We start from the raw sequence: 19,222 nt of genomic DNA, 5'->3' as shown, positions 1-19,222 counted from the left end.
CATTCATTATAATGCCTTAAGAATACCCTTATAATGTATTATAAATACGGGCTTCATAGAAAGTGTTACCAAAAATGTATATAGCCTAAATATATATAGATGAAACAGTGCTTTGAAAACTTTTTTTTGGTTGTTGGTCATTGCTGCTTTCTCACTTGTTGGAACAGTGTAAATATCCAACGTCTGGTTGGCCACATTTCAAACCAGTTTGAAATGTCATAGCATCTGTGACTTGTCATCAAAGGGGGTGACTAGCTTTGGATTTGTAGTGAATGCTTGACTTAAACTAAATACAGACCTTCCACCTCAAGGTAAGCTGTAGTCTCAACATTCTTGGCAACAAACTTGATCTCTCCAGAATCGTCTTCTTTGACATTGCATATAAGGAGGAAGTGCTTTGTCCCTAAGTAGGAAAAAAAATGGTTCAGAAAATGTATGATCAGATACTGATTTAAATATTTTGTGGTTCATTTTTGGAAGAGGATAAAGTTTAGCAACAGGTGCTACAATAACCTTCCTGACGAATCTTAATGGTGCTGGTTGGTTTGATCTTCTCGCCATTCTTAAACCACTCTCTGGGCACATCGTCCAGGGACACTTCACACATGAACACTGCATTCTGACCTTCTTGAATATCCAGATCCTCTAAGCTTTGTAGTATCTCAAGCTCCCTCTCTGTTGAAATGTTAATAAACATAAAAAGGCATTGCATAATTTCATTATGTACTCATTTAAAACAAATCAAGGGTAAATGCTTCCCATTTTGTTAAATTCACCTCTGTACCAGTAGATGGTAATGTTGTACTTAGAGTGAATTACTTCAGCATTATTTTATTCAGGGATTAAGATATAGCTAAGATTTAATTTTAAATAATCAGGAAAGTATATAATCTTTCTGTTCTTACCATAGATATCCACTGAACAGGAGGTAGTGGCATCCCCAGCATCACACACATATAAACCAGAGTCTCCCAGCTCACACTTCAGTATCTGTAGAAAGCACTTTCTTCCCATCAAGTAAATGCGATGATTTTTTCCTGGTTTAAGCTGAACTTCATTCTGAAAGAAGAAGACACCCCCCCCCCACCCCCCTTCATTTTGTAGAAGTTTTTCACATAATTATTAGTAGTTATTGGCTTGGGGCTTTTTTATGATTTTTAATTTACAGCAACAACAGGGTTTTCTGAGGATGTCATGTAATTTTACCTTTGTCCACTTGACATCCACGTTGTGGCGTGAGAGCTCACATTCAAGGGTTACGCCAGATCCTTCTGGTTGCCTGATATCCTCGAGCTTTTTCAGAATTGATACTGGAATTTCTGAGGAAGCAAAGGAGTCTTGTCAGCCTATGTGAAAACAATGCTTTTGACATGAAAACATGCTAGATATACACATTTTATTAGGCAAAACCAAAACCAATGACAAAACCATTTTGATCAAATTTGAAAGGCTGTGATTTTCAAAGCCAGTCAATATTTCTTATTATTTTTGACAATTTACCTCTGGTTGCCCCGTTTGACTTTTGAGATCACATGAGTCAGCTGTGTACATATCAATCTGTCTAGTACAACAGGAGCTTATCGTTTAACCATACCTCAGCTTTGTGCCTAGAGGACTTTGAGATGAGTCCTTTGTTGTTGTGGCGTTTACACGTTATTGTCATCCTCAGTGACAGCTCTGTGACTCCAAATGCTAAGCCCTATTGAATGACTTGGCATAGAAGAGATTACCTTACACCGGCACCTTATGCTTGTGAATGTTTGAAATGTTTCAGTAGCTGTAGTCTGATCATGTGATCCGTATCTTTTTATATGTGTAACCTGACACATGGTAAGAGCAGTAGCAAAGCTGTCTGTCCATGCCATTGTACTGTCATCAGCATCTGAAATTTAACCAGTTTGAGACTTACATCATTGCTCTGGACTGTCTTACCTCCTACGACTTGTTGATCATGGCCAAATTCCACCCCTTATATGTTAATTGTTGCCAAAGCAATTAAGAAACAAGATACAGATTATTACAAGCCTGTATATCTTGACGCTATAAGTTAATACGAGTATATGCATGAACTTCATAGGTTATTTAAGGATTTTGGATATGTGTTTCAGATCATTTTGGGTGCCCGTTTTTGTATGGTAGGGTGTTGGAGAGAAGGTGTATGGTTAAAGGCATACGGGTGGTTTAAACCAGTGGCTAAATCTTACAGAACTGCTAAATCACTTTAGCATTTGTGTAATTTCTGCACCACTAGTTCACAAACAGGTTTTCTAAACTAACAATAAATAACCCTTTAAAATAAGAGTTGTCCTGCCCTGAACTCATGTCATCGGTTGAGCCTGGAGTTGATGTCAGGCAGCTTAAATAAACAAAGCAATGTTTTAAAGGTGCCACACAGCCAAATAGAAGTCAGCCTATCAATTACATACTTTTAGTTGTCCTTCCACTTTAAACTAGAAAGTATTTTAACACTGAATCGCAGATGAGTATTTTAAATCTAAATTTCCAGTTTATGTGTCTAAAAAAATCCTTGAAAGATGAATTTACTTGAGAAGTAAGCCTGCATAAGATGTTAAAGAGGTCATGAATTGCATTTTTTAAAAGTTTTATAATGTTCTCTGATGTCTACTTAGAATGTTAACAAGATTTTTACATTAAAAAAAACAGAATTTAGTTATAATTAGTTAAAAATAAATCCACAATAAAATGAAGTGAACAAACTAACATTGTCTTACTGGCAAGATCTGGAGCTTCCTTAAAAATAATGTTCATCCATGCTTTTGTAACGTTACGCTGTGTCTACACTGTGACTGGCGATAATTAATTAATAATGAATAAAAACCCTACACAAACCACAAAACCTAGAAAAACTAGGTTTTGTACTTTCTTCTCTGAGGTGAGTATCTCCAGACCCGAACTCCAGTTGTCAGAATGAAAGCTGATGATGTGAACATGCAAACTCATTTTGTTGTTGCTACAACTGGAACACAACAATTTACTACAGAGAAGAAAGCACAAGTTGCATGGGATCATTTTGTGATCAAGTTTGTAGCTGGTTGCTTTTCACTGCCATTACAGTATGTAGATGAAGACATTTTAGAACATTTCTCCTTTTGTGGTTTGAAAAATAAAGAAGGGCATACAGGATTAGAACAACACCTGCTAAATAATGTAAATAATTACTTAATTTTCCTTTTGGGGCGAACTGCCCTTTTATGTTTCTGCTATAAAAATAGTTTTCATTTGCACAGTACCTTTAACTTCCAATCTTGTTAGTGATCTGATGTTCTCAACATAGAATATGTAGGTGCCAGTGTCATCCAAGGTCAGGTTGGAGATGGTTAGGCTGTGTACTCGTCCTTTTGCAGTCATACGCAAGCGGTTGTTGTTTTTGAGAATGTGCCCATCCTTCTGCCACACACCATCCACATTGCCATGTGACAGCTCCACCTCAAAAGAAGCCGTCTCTCGTTCGTAAGTCTGGATCTCAGTTAGACCTTTCTGAATCTTGATTTTTCGTGCTGTGCGAGAAGCACAGGTTGTTAAATGTAAAAAAAGTATTTCTCAATGGTGATGCAATTAGATATCAGAGAATTGTTTAGAAAAGAAAGAGAGATTAAGATGAAAGCTAAAGGTAATAAAGAGAAAAAATAGAGCAACAGTTGTTGAATTAGTTGGCACGGTTTTGTCCGCTTGGTGTTTGCAATACACTAAATCCTGCCTTCAATCAGGGCTATGCCAACATTTTTTTAAGTTTTCCAAAACAGACAGGCAGACAGGCATTCCCCGTGGAAAAGAGGGGTTTATTTTAGAGAGTTGGTGACACCACCCTAGATTTTGAAGGCCAGTGCATAAATTTAGCTGCAATGAAAACAGATCCAGATTCATAGTTGGTGCCAGGAACAGCCAAAGTGCAGACTTTCTCTCATCATTTGCTCATTTGTACAACACAGCTTCATCGTCTTGACCTATCCTGAAAGGAATGTATATCACTGGTAATTAATTGCTTGTTTTCTAAAGAGTAAATTAATTTTATCTCGAAAATTTATGTTAAGAGATATTGAACATCTTGTATGATAGGTTTGAAATAAGACTGGCTAATAAATATATTGAAGGCAATGGAAATCAGTTGTGAGTAGAGCCACATGAAACTTTTATCCTCCTCTCAAAATATCTGTGTTTCACAGGCAACTAAGAGGAATTAAAAGGTTACTTAGCCAGGACCTTTTACCAGCTCTTGATCCAGTTCTCATTTGGCATGCTTAATTAAATTATCATAACTCTTCTGATCTAATGTCAATACAGAAAGCTGTTCCCCAGGACTCAGTAAGTAGTGTGCCAGTCACCTGTTTGCTGCTGTCAAACCGTGGAACCAGTGTCACTAAAGTAGCTGCCTCCTGCTCGCATTACTCTTGGTCACTTGATTCAGTTTGTTTAAGACAACAACATCGCAACGGGCAGTAATGAGGGACCATCACCATAAAGAAATTCTAACAACAACACATAGTGAGAAAGAAAGCAGTAGTGCAGACTCACGTTCCACAGTGAGCTTGGCTCGTGTGCGGTCATGAAGCGTTTCACAGCTGTAGGTGCCGCGGTCTGAAAGGGTGAGTTTGTGGATTGTGAGAGAACGTTTTTGGCCATTCTGCTTCAGGGTGAATTTGGACCCTGGATGTATAACCACTCCTTGTCTCATCCACTGCACCTCCGCAGTCTCAAGGCTGACCTCCACCTCAAGTGTTGCCTCACCAAACTCCTCTGCAACCACCGGGTCCATGCTCTTCGTGAAAAGCACCTGTGCCTCTGAATACAGATAAGGTTAAATGATAAGATCTTTTCCCATAGCATTTGAACACTTTAGAAAAGTCTTTATATTTGAAAACCAACGAGCAGAGCCAATGAGAATGACATTATTTCATGTGCTTGGAGTACAGCTCCTCATTCTACATTGCTATGTGCTGTAGTAACACTTGTCTCTGTCAGTTAAGAGTGGAATTCTAACTGGAGAAGCTGTTAAGCACAAGCCATCATAAGCACCTTTTCAAAAATTCAGGCATGTCTGAAAGGGTCATTATTAAACTCAAACATGTTGACATGGCATTAAAGACCTGCACAGGCTCTTAAAATATATCACTCTCTGCATTCCAAATATTATTTTGAAGAAAATTGTAGAAAAATACCCATTAGTTAATTGGTTACTTCATAGGTTGATGCTAAGAATACATGTTCATAAGTCGCATTTTGATTGATTTGTAAGCAAACGAAAATCAAGTAAAGCAGTCAAATAATAATGGATGGTATTCTACCTTGGACCTGTAGGATAGCTCTGGAAATCACACCTTCAGCCTCGGCTGTCAACTTGCAGCTATCTGAGACTTGGCAGTTGTTGATATGCAGCATATGGCATAATCCATTACTTGAGATGTCGAACTTCTCATTTGATGAAATTGGTTGGCCATTCTTAAACCAGGCCAACTTTGCATCCTCTGGAGATACCACACACTTAAATATTGCGTCTTCTCCTTCCATGACAGTTATGTTGTGTAGCTCTGCAATAAACTCCACAATGCGAGGAACTTGGGACAAGAAGAGAAGGAAATTGGCACTAAATTAATATGTGATTCATTCATGATTTTAGGTCAAGCTTTATGCAGATTAACGAAAGTCCTTTGGTAGAATTTAACTTACTGTTGACCACTACAGTTGCTGATGTCCTTTCATCTTTAGATTCACAAGCATACTCTCCTGCATCCTCTTCTGTGACATCATGTATTGTCAGGCTTCTCACTCGACCCTCAGCTCTGATTGTAAAATGTCTGTTTGGTGCAATCTCTTGGCTGCCCTTAAGCCACTGAACATCCCCTTTTGACTTGTACAGTTCACATTTTAAAACCACATCACTACCTTTGAGTCCCACTACGTTTTCTAGTGGTTTGGAGAATTTCACTTTCATTGCTGATTAGGAAACAATTTAGACAACACTTTACTAGAGATCTTTTACAAGCAGTCACATATAACACTTTGTAGAGTTGTAGAATTTCACAGCCCATTCCCTGGTCTTACCTTTAACATGGACACTGAAATGCATCTCGTCAGATCCCACATGACACGTGTATTCTCCAGTATCACTTCTCTTAAGTGGGTTAATAGTGAGGTAGTGGGTGTTACCATCACTTGTTGTGTGGAAACGATCACCTCTGACTGGATCATGGCCTCTCTGCCATATAACTGGGGCATTGACCCTGTTAACAGTGGCACGTAGTGTCACACTGTCTTCTTCATAGGCTGAAATATTTGTTCTTTCATCTTTTTTGATAAATTTGAATGGTGGTACTATGAAAAAATTGTATATTTAGTGATTGTATGCAGAGTGGTTTAATTGATATGTTTGAAATTGGGTTTTCTTGGCTATGCTACTGGTAAATTTACCTTGAACTGTTAGTCTAGTTGTCATTTTGTCATCAATGGCATCGCAAAGATACTCTCCAGAGTTGGATGTCTGAAGTTCTGATATCACAAGCTTCCTCGTTGTGTCTCTGCTTTCAATGTGTGTGCGTGAATCCTCTTGCAGTAAACGTCCATTGAAGTACCACTGGACTATAGCATTTACTTGAGATACCTCACATTCCAGGATAAGCTCATCTCCTGTCATTAAAATGTGGTGTTCTGGCTTCTCTGAATTTCCAACAATAGACACTGGAGCCTCTGAGCAAAAAGAATTAGTTATTTTTAAAGTACACTGTCAAAAATATTTGTGCAAAAATCGTTAGGGGGAACAGAAGTTTGTCAATGGGGCAGTACCCTTAAAGGTACAGTGTACCTTATCTATGCCTAATGGTACCATAAGTGGGTAAATAAGATACAAAAGTGTACTTTTGAGGGTACTGCCCCAGTGACAAGCTAAAGGCACAGGTAATGGTTAAGTTTTGTATATTTTCTTTGAACGAGTATGTCCATGCTTTTCATTGTTTACATTGCCTTTTAACAAGCAGTACCTTCTACAGTAACACTGAAGACAACTTTATCATCTTGTGCATCACATATGTACTCCCCTGAGTCCTTCAACTCAGCGCTCAGGACAATTAGGGATCTGAATGTCCCTTCCTCTTCACAGATAAACTGCTCATTTCCCTCAATCTTCTCATTGTCTTTAAGCCAACTGACCACCCCATTTGGTCTTGAGATCTCACATTTTAACACAATGGCATCAGATACTACAAATCTGCGTTTTGATTCTATGTCAGCTTTCCGCAGAATTTTTAGTGGTGGATCTGGAAGAAAGAGGGTAAAATTTTAGTTAGTTGCAGTGATGGATTCATCAAAGCATTTGAATCTGCTTATCATAGAAATGTACCTTTGATTTTCACTAGGAAATCCATCACATCATCTCTAGCATCACAGATATATTGCCCTGCATCTTCAAAAGCTGTAGAGTGAATGGTTAACTGTCGACTTGTTCCATCCTCTGTGATAGTTATGTTGCTGTTCTCCTCAATCTCTTCTGCATCCTTCTTCCAACTAACTTCAGCATTTGGTCGAGACACTTCACACTCAAGAACCACAATGTCTCCAACAAGTTTCTCTACTCCATAGGCCATTTTCCTTGGCCGAATAAATCTAACTGGTGGCTCTGCATGAAGAAATAAAGTCATTATGGACATTGAGAACTGAAGCTGTTTTTATTATTATTATTATGGATTATTAAATAGTTGGTCTTTGACACACCTGCGATGTTTACAAAGAAGGTCACTGAGTCATCAGCAGTGTCACAGACATATTCTGCAGAGTCTTTGACGGTAGGTTTTGGGATAATAAGTCTCCTATAGACACCATCAACCTCCAGAATTAGGCTGTCACTCTCCTCCACTTCAAGTCCATCTCGATACCAACGTACAGTGGCGTTTGGTCTAGAGATTTCACAGCTCAGGACCATCCTCTCAGAAGTCTGTTGGCAAAGTTCCATTTGGGACTGGCTTGGAGAAACTATGCGCACCGGTGGTTCTATAGGGAAACATGTAAACATGTTACTTTCCTAATGCATGTTCCTGATCATTCTCACTTCATGCAAATTCATCAATGCATGTCTTCGTAATCTGTTATCCAACTGAATATCTTGATCTGATCTGCTGCAACAACTTTCCTTCTGGCTGACATCAGAAATCTCTACATGCAATATATTTTAAACCTAAATTTGATACCTTTAATGTTTAGATTGAAGAATATTGAATCATCAGCTGTGTCACAGACATATTCTCCTGAGTCCTCAACACCACTGCGCAGAATTTTTAGACGTCTGTACGGACCCTCTGACTTTAGCTTTATGTTTTCACTCTCCTGTAGTTTCTGTCCATCCTTGAACCATGTCACCTTTCCATTTGGCCGTGAAAGTTCACAGCTGAGGACAATTTCTTCGGGAACATAGCGATCAAGGTGGACATCTTCCTTGGGATATACAATCATCACTGGAGGTTCTGTGAAGCAAAAGAAAATAGTTACACAGCCTTGTAAATCTGATCAGATTTCGAGTTGTTGGTATGAATATAGACATATTTACTCACCTCTTACGTTAACTTTAAATATTAATGCACTATCTCCAGCACGACAGGTGTACGTCCCAGAATCTGAGAGTTGAGCTGACAGGACGATCAGCCTTCGTATAGTGTTTTCTGCCTCTATGAGGATGTTGTCACTAGGCTTTAGCTCTACTCCATCCTTGTACCATTGTGCAGTAGCATCTGACCTGGACACTTGACAGCAAAGGAGTAGATTGTCTTGTTCCACAATATTTCTGTGCAGATCATCTTCTGGTATGTAGGCAAATGTCACAGGAGGTGCTGCAATGAAAAGGAAATGGACCTTAATTTTTATGTTGTGCTGCTTTTAATTTGTCACAAGTATGACGAGAAGCATGCAATTCAAGCACTGATGATGATTGCATGGGCAGCCCTGTATAACTTTCTCCACTCTAAAAGCCAAATGTAATACAAAGAAAAAGAGAATACAGTTAATGAAAGCTTTGTGAGAATTAAGTGCTGTTAAGCACAGACAATAAAGGTTACATGCTTGCCCAGCATAAATGGTTTCTTTAAAAATAAAGAGAAACAAGATGCTGGTTAAATAGCATTTAAGAATAGTAGTAGTTGGTGGAAATGCTGCAAACAAACTTGTGAAGCTTCAGATATATTCCTGCATTAGGGAAATGGTTAAGGAGCCCATAAAGCAGCAAGAATGGATCTGTTGAAAGGTAGAGAAGAATGCTTTCACCCAATGAAAACGGAACTCTACAAAATGATGTATTTGTTAGTTATATAACAGAATAGTTTGGATATTGTATGTCACCTTTAACATCCACAAAAAATTCGCTGATATCATCAGCAGTATTACAACTGTAAAACCCAGAGTGGGATACATTTGCTGATTGGATAACCAGTGTCCTTATGGTGTGCTGTGATTGGATGTAAACCCCAGATTGAGGTAGGAGCTGTAATCCATCCTTGTACCATTGGACCAGGGCTGTAGGATCAGATATCTCACATTGGAGAATGATTGGCCAGCCTGCTTCAACGGACTTGCTCTTCTCAATCTCAGGAACAGCTGAGAACATCGCTGGTGGAGCTAAGAGGATTTTTGTTCAGTCAAATTCATAGAATTACCAAAAAACCTTTCTAAGATATGAAAACTAATGAAATGCAATGATGAAAAAGATTCAAACTTATGTATGGCTAATGAATGAGACATTTTGCTGATTCAGAGTGAATATCATCGTATCTCATGTTATTTGCTACTGTAGTTCTGAAGCGTATTCTTCTGAGCATATAAGTTAATGAGCATGTCTAAATTAGGTGACATTATCTATACAATATAGTAATATTGTATAGTAAGTGATTTGGAAGATGTTCAAAAACCATTATAAATCTTTTTACAGTTTGTGTCAGCAAAAGTGGCGAGGAGATAATTTTAGTGTTTAACAAGAGGGGCTTTGATTATTTGGTTATGAATGTTTATTTTGTTAAACTCTGATAAGGGCAAACAGCATTTAGTGGATGAAGCGTTATTTGACTCATTGTTAGTGGTTTTGAGAAAGTATGTAGACTCAAAATCACCTGCAACATCCACCTTGAATGCTATGCGATCATCTACAGCCTCACAGCTGTACACGCCTGAGTTTTTGAGCTCAGCTGATTTGATGATCATTCTCTTCATAGTGCCCTCTGACTGGATGTCAAGCCCACTGTCTTGTAGGAGTTCGACTCCATCTTTGAGCCAGGAAACTTGGGCAGTAGGGTCTGAGATTTCACACTGAAGTATAATGGGACAGCCTGCTTCGATAAACTTGTTCCTCGCAATTTCTGGGAGTGCTGAGAACCTAACAGGGTGTGCTATGAAAATTTGGAAAATTAAAAAAAAGTAGATTATTGACAAATTAATTTGTGCCAAAAACATGAATCGTTTTCAAATCTTTCAAAAGACAATTAGGCAGTCTTAAACTACAAATGTGTTAGTCACAGGGTTTGCTATTCAGTTATCAAGAAGTGAGAGAAGCAGGGGATGGTAAAGATCTTACATGAGGTACGTTTTTCAACAGGAGTGATTAGAAATGAAAGAAATATCTAATGTGCCATGAAACAATAGTTAATTGTGTGGTAGTGTTGTGAAAATCACCTTGAACGTCCACCTTGAATGATACAGTATCACCTGGAGCATGACAGGTGTTGTTTCCAGTATCAGACAGCTCTGCTGATTGAACAGTTAGTTTCCTCATATTTCCATCTGTTTGGAAATTGAGCCCAGGGTTTGGGACCAGCTCTCTACCATCTTTGCACCAGAGCACCTCTGTGGTAGCGTCTGATAGATCACATTTCAGAACATTTGGTGAGTCTACTTCAGTGGACTTGTTCTTCTCCACTTCTGAAATTGGCATGAACTTCAGGGATGGAGCTACAAAGGTGTGAATGGCATAAAGTAGGGCTGGGCGTTATGACACTATATATTGTGGCGATGGTACAGTATAAATTGTCTATCTTTAGATACTTAACTCTAGTATAGTGTAGTGTTGTCAAAAGTACCAACTTTTTTTACCGCAATTTTAAAAACGTCCATTTCCCTCTAACATTTGAGCGCTGTTGAGCGGATTCTTAAACACCGCTGATTGGCCATAGTGTTCACGATCTCAACAGATATGATTGTGATTGGCCATGACTATCAGCGGATCCCTAATATATCTGCACATAGACGGATCCGCACTGATAGACACGGCTTTCAAACACTCCTATGTGCTTCTGTGTGAGCGCTCGGTGAAGAGCATGAAGCGATGATCATTGTAGCCAATCACAGTCATATCTGTTGTGCGCATGAACACTATGGCCAATCAGCGGTGTTTAAGAATCCGCTCAACAGCGCTCAAATGTTAGCGGGAAATGGACCTTTTTAAAATTGCAGTACCGACTGGTACCTGGTAAGTCAGTACTTTTGACAACACTAGTATAGTGTATATTACGGTATTTGTGTTCGCACTGACTGACACACCTGCGAAGCACGCGCAGAGAAAGCCACCTCTCTCAGACAGTATGCGCCATGCGATCACAAATTCGGGACGTGCATGATGTTAAATATAGTTATTAAACACAATAAGCTGTGAAAAATAACTAATTGCAGTGGTCACGCATTGACTGTCACAGCTGAAGCGCATGCACAGAAAACCGCCTCTCGGCATGCAATTGCGAATTCTGCTTTCTTTTGTATCTTATTGCACTTGAATGGTCAAAATAAATACAGACACAATTATGTCAAAATGTCCATTGTGTGGAATATTCACATAAACACAGCTGCTTATGTCTTAAGTGAATGTAGACAGTTGAGAGGAAACTGTATGTATGTCATTATATTTGAACCGTGCATTTGGTCTTAAAGTGACAGCAGCCTAATATAAATCTGAGAAAAAATTAAATAACTTCCTGCTCTTTTGTAGCTTAATAAGAATAAATTTATATTTAAATAATATAGTGAAGACTATGCAGTTTTTTTTTCTGAATTTGATTATTCAGTTTCTGTAGTATTTATTACTGCACATTAAATACTTACTGTACTTGAAAAAATATTTTAATTTGTCCCTTTGTTATATTTTTCCTATTGTTTGTAATTTGCTTCTTATTTTTAATGAGTTAGAATAATAAAATAACAAAAATTACTATATAGTAATATATTGTTATCAGGATTTTTTTCATATCATGAAATAAGATTTTGGTCATATCGCCCACCCCTAGCATAGAGAAGGAGCTGTGTGATTTAGTGGAAAATCACTGGCTAATAAGTTGTTTTTTCCTATTTATGAATGTATGTGCTTGAGTGACAATCAGTAAACACTACTTTTAAGGGATGAAGGCCTAAATATTTGCCTTCTTAATATCCACAATACATAGTTATAAAGGAGATTGCTTGATTTGCTCAGTATACACACAACTCATGTGGTGTCTTCATGAAAGAAAACATCAAATCACCTTTGATTTCCACATGGAATGAGATGGCATCATTGTTTGTCTGGCAGCTGTATGTTCCGCTGTGACATAACAGTATTAAATGTTTTTTTTTTTAGATCTAGTAATTTAATTTCATGTTTTTTTTCTTTGATTTTAATATATGATTAAATGACTGGAACTGATGTAGCAGTGTGGATTTAATTTAGTTTAAAATCACCTTTGACATCCACCTTAAATATTATGTCATCATTCTTTGCCTTGTAGTTGTTTACGCCTGATTGACCCAAGCCTATAACTGGAACATTCAGTCTTCGCACACTTTCCTCAAGCGTATGTCCATTTTCAGAGTAGAACTGCATTCTGTCCTTGTAACAGTGAACTGGAGAATCACCTTCAATGGGTCTGACAACTTCATCTTCTGGTGGTAGTGTAAAGAATTCTGCTTTATGACAAGGTTCTTCAGTTTTGAGGAGACAAAGCAATGTTTATCGTGAGTTATCTATTAAGAGTGTAAGTGTAAAACTATTTGGTTGACTAGGGTACAGGACATTTAAGCAAAAGCCAGACAAAGTTAGTTGCTTTTGATCATTAATGGTGTGTTAAAAACAATCTTGAGTCACCTTTCACTTCCTCTTGATGTACAACAAATTCATCCTTGGTAACAGTCTCATATGCTTCTTGCAAACACATCTCTGATGACTGGATGAGCTCTTTCTGTGTTGTAGGTTTATTGAATATTACGGTTGTCTCATCTTCTTGGCAGGATATAGGTTTTTCTTGGATTGTGTGGTCGGATTTCTCAGTTAGCAGTACACTGGAACAGTCTGCATCAATGTTCTCATCCATTCCACAAACGGGTGTGGAATTTGTCCTCGAGGCTATGGATATTTCAAGTTATATGAAAAGAGACATGTATTACAGTTATGACACATTACATTGTATACTTTACGTTAGCTAAGCTAAATAAACTGCACTTATTTATAGCTTTACAATCAATAATCTTACTATAGGCTTGTATCTTTTTTATTACTTATATATTAAAATGACACGATTTTGGCTAGAAGTTAGATGATACAATATAATTTTTTTAGTGAGGTGATCTTTGTTAGATAAATATTTGGTGATGGAATTCTACAGGTAAATAATTATAAAACGCTGTTTTTGTATCTAAGTCAGTAAGTTGAAGTTTTCGGAGTTATTCAGATTCAGTAATGGATCCGAATAGGGAAGAATGACGTTAAGTGGTTGTTAGGTGGTAAATGTCAATGGCATATATTTTGCTCCCATCATTATTTGCAGAATGATGGAGCTAACTATTTAAATCACCTTCAACATCCACCTTAAAAGCTAAGACATCTTGATCCATGTCACTCTCTTGTCTTGTGATGTGATTTGAGCCTTCATCTTCAGAAACTGAAGTATTTATCTGGTTTGCTGGTTGCAGCTGTGGTTGTAGCATTGTTTGTAGTTGTGGTTGCAGCTGTGGGTGTAGCTCTGGTTGTAGCTGTGGTTGTAGCTGTGGTTGTAGCATTGGTTGTAGCTGTGGCTGTAGCATTGGTTGTATCATTGGTTGTAGTTGTGGTTGTAGCATTTGTTGTAGCTGTGGCTGTAGCATTGGTTGTAGTTCTGGTTGTAGTATTGGTTGTAGCTGTGGTTGTAGCATTGGTTGTAGCTGTAGCATTGGTTGTGGCTGTTGTTCCTCTTCAATCAATCTGAAGGTTGTAGGTACAGACACTGGGGTATCCCACTGAATCTCTTCTCCAGATCTTTCCGCTGAGAGATTGTTGTTCTCTTTTTCAGATCTGATCTCAGCCTCAGTTCCTGATGTTCTCAGGAACTCTTCTATAGTTGAATTGTTTGCACAAAGAAAAGGTGAAGTTCTTTTCTGTCTTCATAGTCAGAAAAGCTGGTTAATTTTTAAGAGTATTTCAAGATTGTAAAAATGTAAGAGTGATGACCATATCACATAGTGGTCTAAAAGAAGCCAAACAGTGGTTAAAACACATATTAAAAACAAAACACAGTTACACAAGAAGTCATATCACCAACTTTCATTCACTCAACTATTCATTCTGTATTTCAGCTCTCTGTAACATAATTCAGTCAAGACAATACTGATGATGATTCTGAATGACACATGGACAAGATGACTCAAGCAAATGTAGACGTATACAGTTTAAGTTTAAATGTGCTTCAATGAAGAATGAAGATAGGTAAGTCTATTGAATGAGTGTTAGTTTGGAAGAAAGGTTTGCAGACCAACTGGATGTTGGATAAAGACATGATGGCATGGATTAGTTTTGGGACAGTAACCAAGATGCAGGGGACCAGCATCTCCAGGAAGAGCCATTGGATAGTTAAAACCACCCTTGTTAGTGGCACAGAGGCACTGGGTTAAATGCTTGGATTGAGGTAGCATTATATCACCTTTTATATCCACAGTGCACTGGACAGAGTCATCATAGGTCTCACCACTGAACACTTCATAGTGAGACAGTTCTGCTGTTAGAAAAGCCACAAAGAAAACAATAACTGACTTGCTTCAGCCATGTTAATGCTCCTAATTCAGAATGGCGTACAAATAAGTGGCAAACCACCTTGGTCCATTTCAAACGGGATGGGATCATCTGGTGTCTTTTGGCTGTTTACTTCGAAAAGAGATGTCTCTGGTGTGTGGATGATTACAGTTCCTCTGGATGCGTCTGAGTGAACTTCAGGTTCAGATTCAGATTTGGATTCAAGTTCCAAATCAGGTTTAAATTTAGGTTCAGATTGAGAAGGCATGACCTTCTCTTCTTGTGTCTCGCTGACATATGGAGTGGTATCTGAAATTTCATAATGTAGTGCAACAGGTTCCATTTCTTCAGTGCATTTGGTCTTCTCAACTTCAGGATCAGCCAAAAATGTTGGTGGTGGCACTACAGATGACCATTGACAGAGGAATGCTTTATTCATTGTAAGTGACTAATTTTCTAAACTCAGAAAGACAGAACCAATTATGGCCATTGAAGCCAAGGACATACAAGTAACATTGTCAGAATACATTTAAAGAGATTTAAAAAAAAAGCTACATAAAGCACACAATTGTTAGTTGTCACACAAAAACATTAAGTATATTAGGAGCAAATATTTGAAAATCACCTTGGTCTTGTACATTAAACTGGATGACATCACCAGTTCTCACACAGTCGTACCATCCAGAGTTAGAGGGCTGTGCTGTCTTGACAGCTAACGTCCTCCTGGTACACTCCGATTTGATATGAGGCTGACTTTTTGAGACGAGCTCTACACCATCCTTGTAACAACACACATTGGCATTTGGACCTGAGATCTCACCGTGCAAATCAGTGGAGTAGTCTGCTTCAACAAGCTGGTTCTTCACTGTGTCTGGTAATGCTGAGAACATCACCGGTGGATCTAAGGGTGATCCGTTGCATTATTAAAGAATATACATAATTAATATCCTTTATTAAAAAGTCATCTAGACTGCCTATCTGTGATTTCTCAGACCATCTGCCAAGAAGCAAGTTAAATAATGCAAAACATGTAACATCTGTATCAAATCACTGCCGACAAGTTGGATGCAATGGTGAGAAGCATGTCCATAACAGCACCGCTAAGAGACGCAGACAGCAAAAAGCTTGATTGTTAGTTTGCATCTAGTTTTACTGGATGTACAAGATTCTCAAAAAGTCATAAATCACCTTTGATATCCACAGTGAACTGGACAGAGTCGTCAGATGATTCACAGCGGTACAATCCAGAATGACTGGGCTCAGCTGGATTGACTACCATTTTCCTTACATCTCCCTCTGACTGAATATCCAAACCAGTCTCTGGCTGAAGCTGCGTATCGTTGTGGAACCAGCTGACTTGGGCTGTAGGGTCTGAGACCTTACAGTGAAGTTCAAAGTGGCCACCAGCTTCAATGCATTTATTCGTCTCAGCTTCAGGAACAGCTGAGAACCTCACCGGTGCAGCTACAGATGATGGTTTATATCAGAATCATCAAGAATTACAAGAAATTAGCCAGATTAAAAGACCTATTGCTTTAAGATAACGTAACAGCTGAATATACAAGAACATCATGACATAATGAAAAGATAATCCAAAATTGTAAAGCTAAAGCAGAAAATGGTGACAGAGGTACTAAAGAATGTGACAAAAGAGCAATACAGAAAGCAGTGATTGTTAGTGGCATAATTGCAAGAAGACATATAGTTAATTTGTAAGTGAGGAATAAATTTGGTCAAAATCACCTCGTATCTCCACATGAAACTTGATGACATCATCCTTTGTTGTGCAGCTGTACACACCGGCATGAGACGGGTGTGCTGATTGAATACTGAGTGTTCTCATGCAGTCATCTGATTTGAAGTCTACTCCAGATTCTACAAGGAGCTGATCCCCATCTTTGTACCACTGGACCTGTGCAGTAGAGTCTGAAACCTCACACTGCAGAACAATGGGGCAGCCTGCTTCAATGCACTTTCTCCGCTTAACCTCAGGGACAGCAGAGAACCTCACAGGTGGGGCTATGGATATTGTAGAGCGTTTAAGTCCTTACTTTATGGTTTTAATAGTCATTATTATTAATATAACAAAAAAATCTTAATCTTAGTCTTAATCTTACACTTAATCAACTTTGCCATTGAGTAATTACTCTTAATCAACTTTGCCACAGATCTTAATCAAATCTGCCATTGTTTGTCAGGCAAAATAAAATTGTAATTTCATTCACTAGTAAACATTTTAATCACCTTTAACATCCACATTGAAGTGTACAGCATCACCCCTTGTCTTGCAGCTGTACACCCCTGAGTGGTAAAATTCAGCTGACTGGACAATCAGTTGCCTCTTTGTGCCCTTGGACCTGAAGTCTAGTCCACTTTGTGGTAGAAGCTTCACACCATCTTTATACCAGGAGACCTGGGTGAGTGGATCTGAGAGCTCACATTGCAGTACTATCGGTGAGCCTGCTTCAATGGACTTGTTCCTCTCATCCTCCGGAAGAACGGAGAACCTCACCGGTGGAGCTATATGTGTTTTGGTTCAGCATTATTTGGTAAACTTTAGAGACTTGGAAGTGCAAGATTCCATTGTTGGACATACTCATTTGATTTTGATTCATAGGAATACAAATGAATGTTATTAATAAATGCCTTCATTCTTAGATTTCCGACATGTCAACATTATGAAGCTGATTAACAACTTAGAAGAACGGAATAGTAAGAACAGAAAAGACTCACCCTCAACCTCCACGTTAAACCTGATGACGTCATCAATAGCATCACAACTATAAACTCCTGAGTGGGAGAAATCAGCTGTCTGGATGACAATCCTCCTCATTGTTCCCTCTGATTGGATGTGCAGACCTTCCATTGATTGAAGTTCAACACCATTCTTATACCAACGAACTGGAGCCTCAGGGTCTGACAGCTCACAGTAGAGCACAATAGGGTTGCCAACCTCCACAAATTTGTTTCGATCCATTTCAGAAAGTGGAGTGAATTTTACCAGTGGAGCTGATTGATGGGAATATACAAGCAAGTTCAACATCACAAGTACAACAGTTAATATTCTTATAAATATATCTCGGTGCAAGGAAATCAAAGTTAAGTGTATACCTTGTATATACAAAGCAGCAGAATCTCGAATTCCGTAGGCAATGAAGGTGATCTCTGATCCGTTGTCTGTGTCCCGTACCCCACGAATGCGTAGGGACTGGTGTGTACGCGAACGCCTTATGGAGAAACGATCATCGTCTTGAAGCTGATTTCCATTTAAGAACCAAGTGCCTATAACTGAGGCAGAGAGTTCAATGGTAAAGCAGGCATCCTGGCCCTCTGGCACTAAAGCGTCTTGTAGAGGTGCTTGGATTCTGGCAACTGGGACTGGAATTGAGAATGAAATTTGTTAGTGCTTTTTTGTGTATGCAATGGATAGCCTTAAATAGGAGCTTACCAAGGTGAACTTCTCTAGGAAACTCTACATTCCCACTCCTTCCATATTTGTTGACACTGCATATCCGAAATCTGTAGTCTGCCTCGCATGGAACGCTGTCACCAAGAATCTCCACTGAGGTTGCAGAGTCTGTGGTCAAACACTGCAGCCACTCCTGTGAGCCAACCTCTTGCCTCTCAATTATATACCCTGAAGGTGGATTCTTCCGAGAGTCTTGTGCTGGAAACCAGGAAAGGAGAGCTGCATTTGCTCGTTCTGTGTTTATCTGTACCCCGATAGGACAGCTTGGTGGACAGTGCCTTGCAGCTGAAATTCGCACAAGAGAAGAAGAGGTTAATTGAAAATGAACACATTTGCACATTCTGGAATAGGTGTGTTTACGTATTATTAATTTCAAACAAATGTTTTCTTACCTTTCACTCGTAGCTGCGATGACGTCTTCGATCTACCCACATAGAACATGACCCTACCAGAGTCTTGTGGTGTGGTGTTGACAAAAACCAAGATGTGTGTCCTTCCAAAGGATTTGAGAATGGTCTGATGGGTCTCCCTTAGTTCTGTTCCATCTTTGTACCAATGAATGTCCATTTCCTCCTCCTCCACTTCCACACAGAAGGCTGCATTTTCCCCCTCCAGAACGTCAACTTTTCGTGGCAGCTTTCTTACAATGGTACCTTCAAGAGCAAGTTTACATTAAGTACATCAAGGGTACATTTCATTTAAGTTAATTAAGTTATACAGCTGCAGGCAGAAGTTGTTGATGGTTTTTTTTTTTTTTTACCTTT

At 38.7% G+C, this 19,222-nt stretch overlaps 1 protein-coding gene across 1 annotated transcript in view; it reads right to left on the bottom strand.

Annotated features, from left to right (window-relative positions):
* Positions 1–19,222, bottom strand: part of LOC107660652 (obscurin-like protein 1) — a 33,071-nt gene that overhangs the window by 5,773 nt on the left and 8,076 nt on the right. The window contains exons 5-36 of the mRNA XM_016450040.1: positions 18,851–19,111; positions 18,438–18,743; positions 18,101–18,367; positions 17,723–17,998; positions 17,234–17,509; positions 16,733–17,008; positions 16,178–16,453; positions 15,615–15,890; positions 15,071–15,391; positions 14,901–14,975; positions 13,800–14,315; positions 13,094–13,351; positions 12,691–12,930; positions 12,495–12,560; positions 10,660–10,935; positions 10,101–10,376; positions 9,337–9,612; positions 8,556–8,831; positions 8,196–8,468; positions 7,723–7,998; positions 7,352–7,627; positions 6,993–7,268; positions 6,427–6,702; positions 6,061–6,330; positions 5,686–5,952; positions 5,304–5,573; positions 4,534–4,800; positions 3,252–3,518; positions 1,207–1,319; positions 906–1,059; positions 514–675; positions 299–403 (exon numbers count right to left, since the gene is read on the bottom strand). Coding sequence (XP_016305526.1) covers positions 299–403; positions 514–675; positions 906–1,059; positions 1,207–1,319; positions 3,252–3,518; positions 4,534–4,800; positions 5,304–5,573; positions 5,686–5,952; positions 6,061–6,330; positions 6,427–6,702; positions 6,993–7,268; positions 7,352–7,627; positions 7,723–7,998; positions 8,196–8,468; positions 8,556–8,831; positions 9,337–9,612; positions 10,101–10,376; positions 10,660–10,935; positions 12,495–12,560; positions 12,691–12,930; positions 13,094–13,351; positions 13,800–14,315; positions 14,901–14,975; positions 15,071–15,391; positions 15,615–15,890; positions 16,178–16,453; positions 16,733–17,008; positions 17,234–17,509; positions 17,723–17,998; positions 18,101–18,367; positions 18,438–18,743; positions 18,851–19,111 — 8,046 coding nt within the window. The remainder of the gene's footprint in view (positions 1–298; positions 404–513; positions 676–905; positions 1,060–1,206; positions 1,320–3,251; positions 3,519–4,533; positions 4,801–5,303; positions 5,574–5,685; positions 5,953–6,060; positions 6,331–6,426; positions 6,703–6,992; positions 7,269–7,351; positions 7,628–7,722; positions 7,999–8,195; positions 8,469–8,555; positions 8,832–9,336; positions 9,613–10,100; positions 10,377–10,659; positions 10,936–12,494; positions 12,561–12,690; positions 12,931–13,093; positions 13,352–13,799; positions 14,316–14,900; positions 14,976–15,070; positions 15,392–15,614; positions 15,891–16,177; positions 16,454–16,732; positions 17,009–17,233; positions 17,510–17,722; positions 17,999–18,100; positions 18,368–18,437; positions 18,744–18,850; positions 19,112–19,222) is intronic.

This window comes from Sinocyclocheilus anshuiensis, unplaced genomic scaffold (assembly GCF_001515605.1).
Source record: "Sinocyclocheilus anshuiensis isolate Anshui unplaced genomic scaffold, SAMN03320099.WGS_v1.1 scaffold627, whole genome shotgun sequence".
Classification (NCBI taxonomy): Eukaryota; Metazoa; Chordata; class Actinopteri; order Cypriniformes; family Cyprinidae; genus Sinocyclocheilus; species Sinocyclocheilus anshuiensis.
Note: the sequence above shows the minus strand (reverse complement) of the source record. Positions and strands in the feature narration are given on the sequence as shown.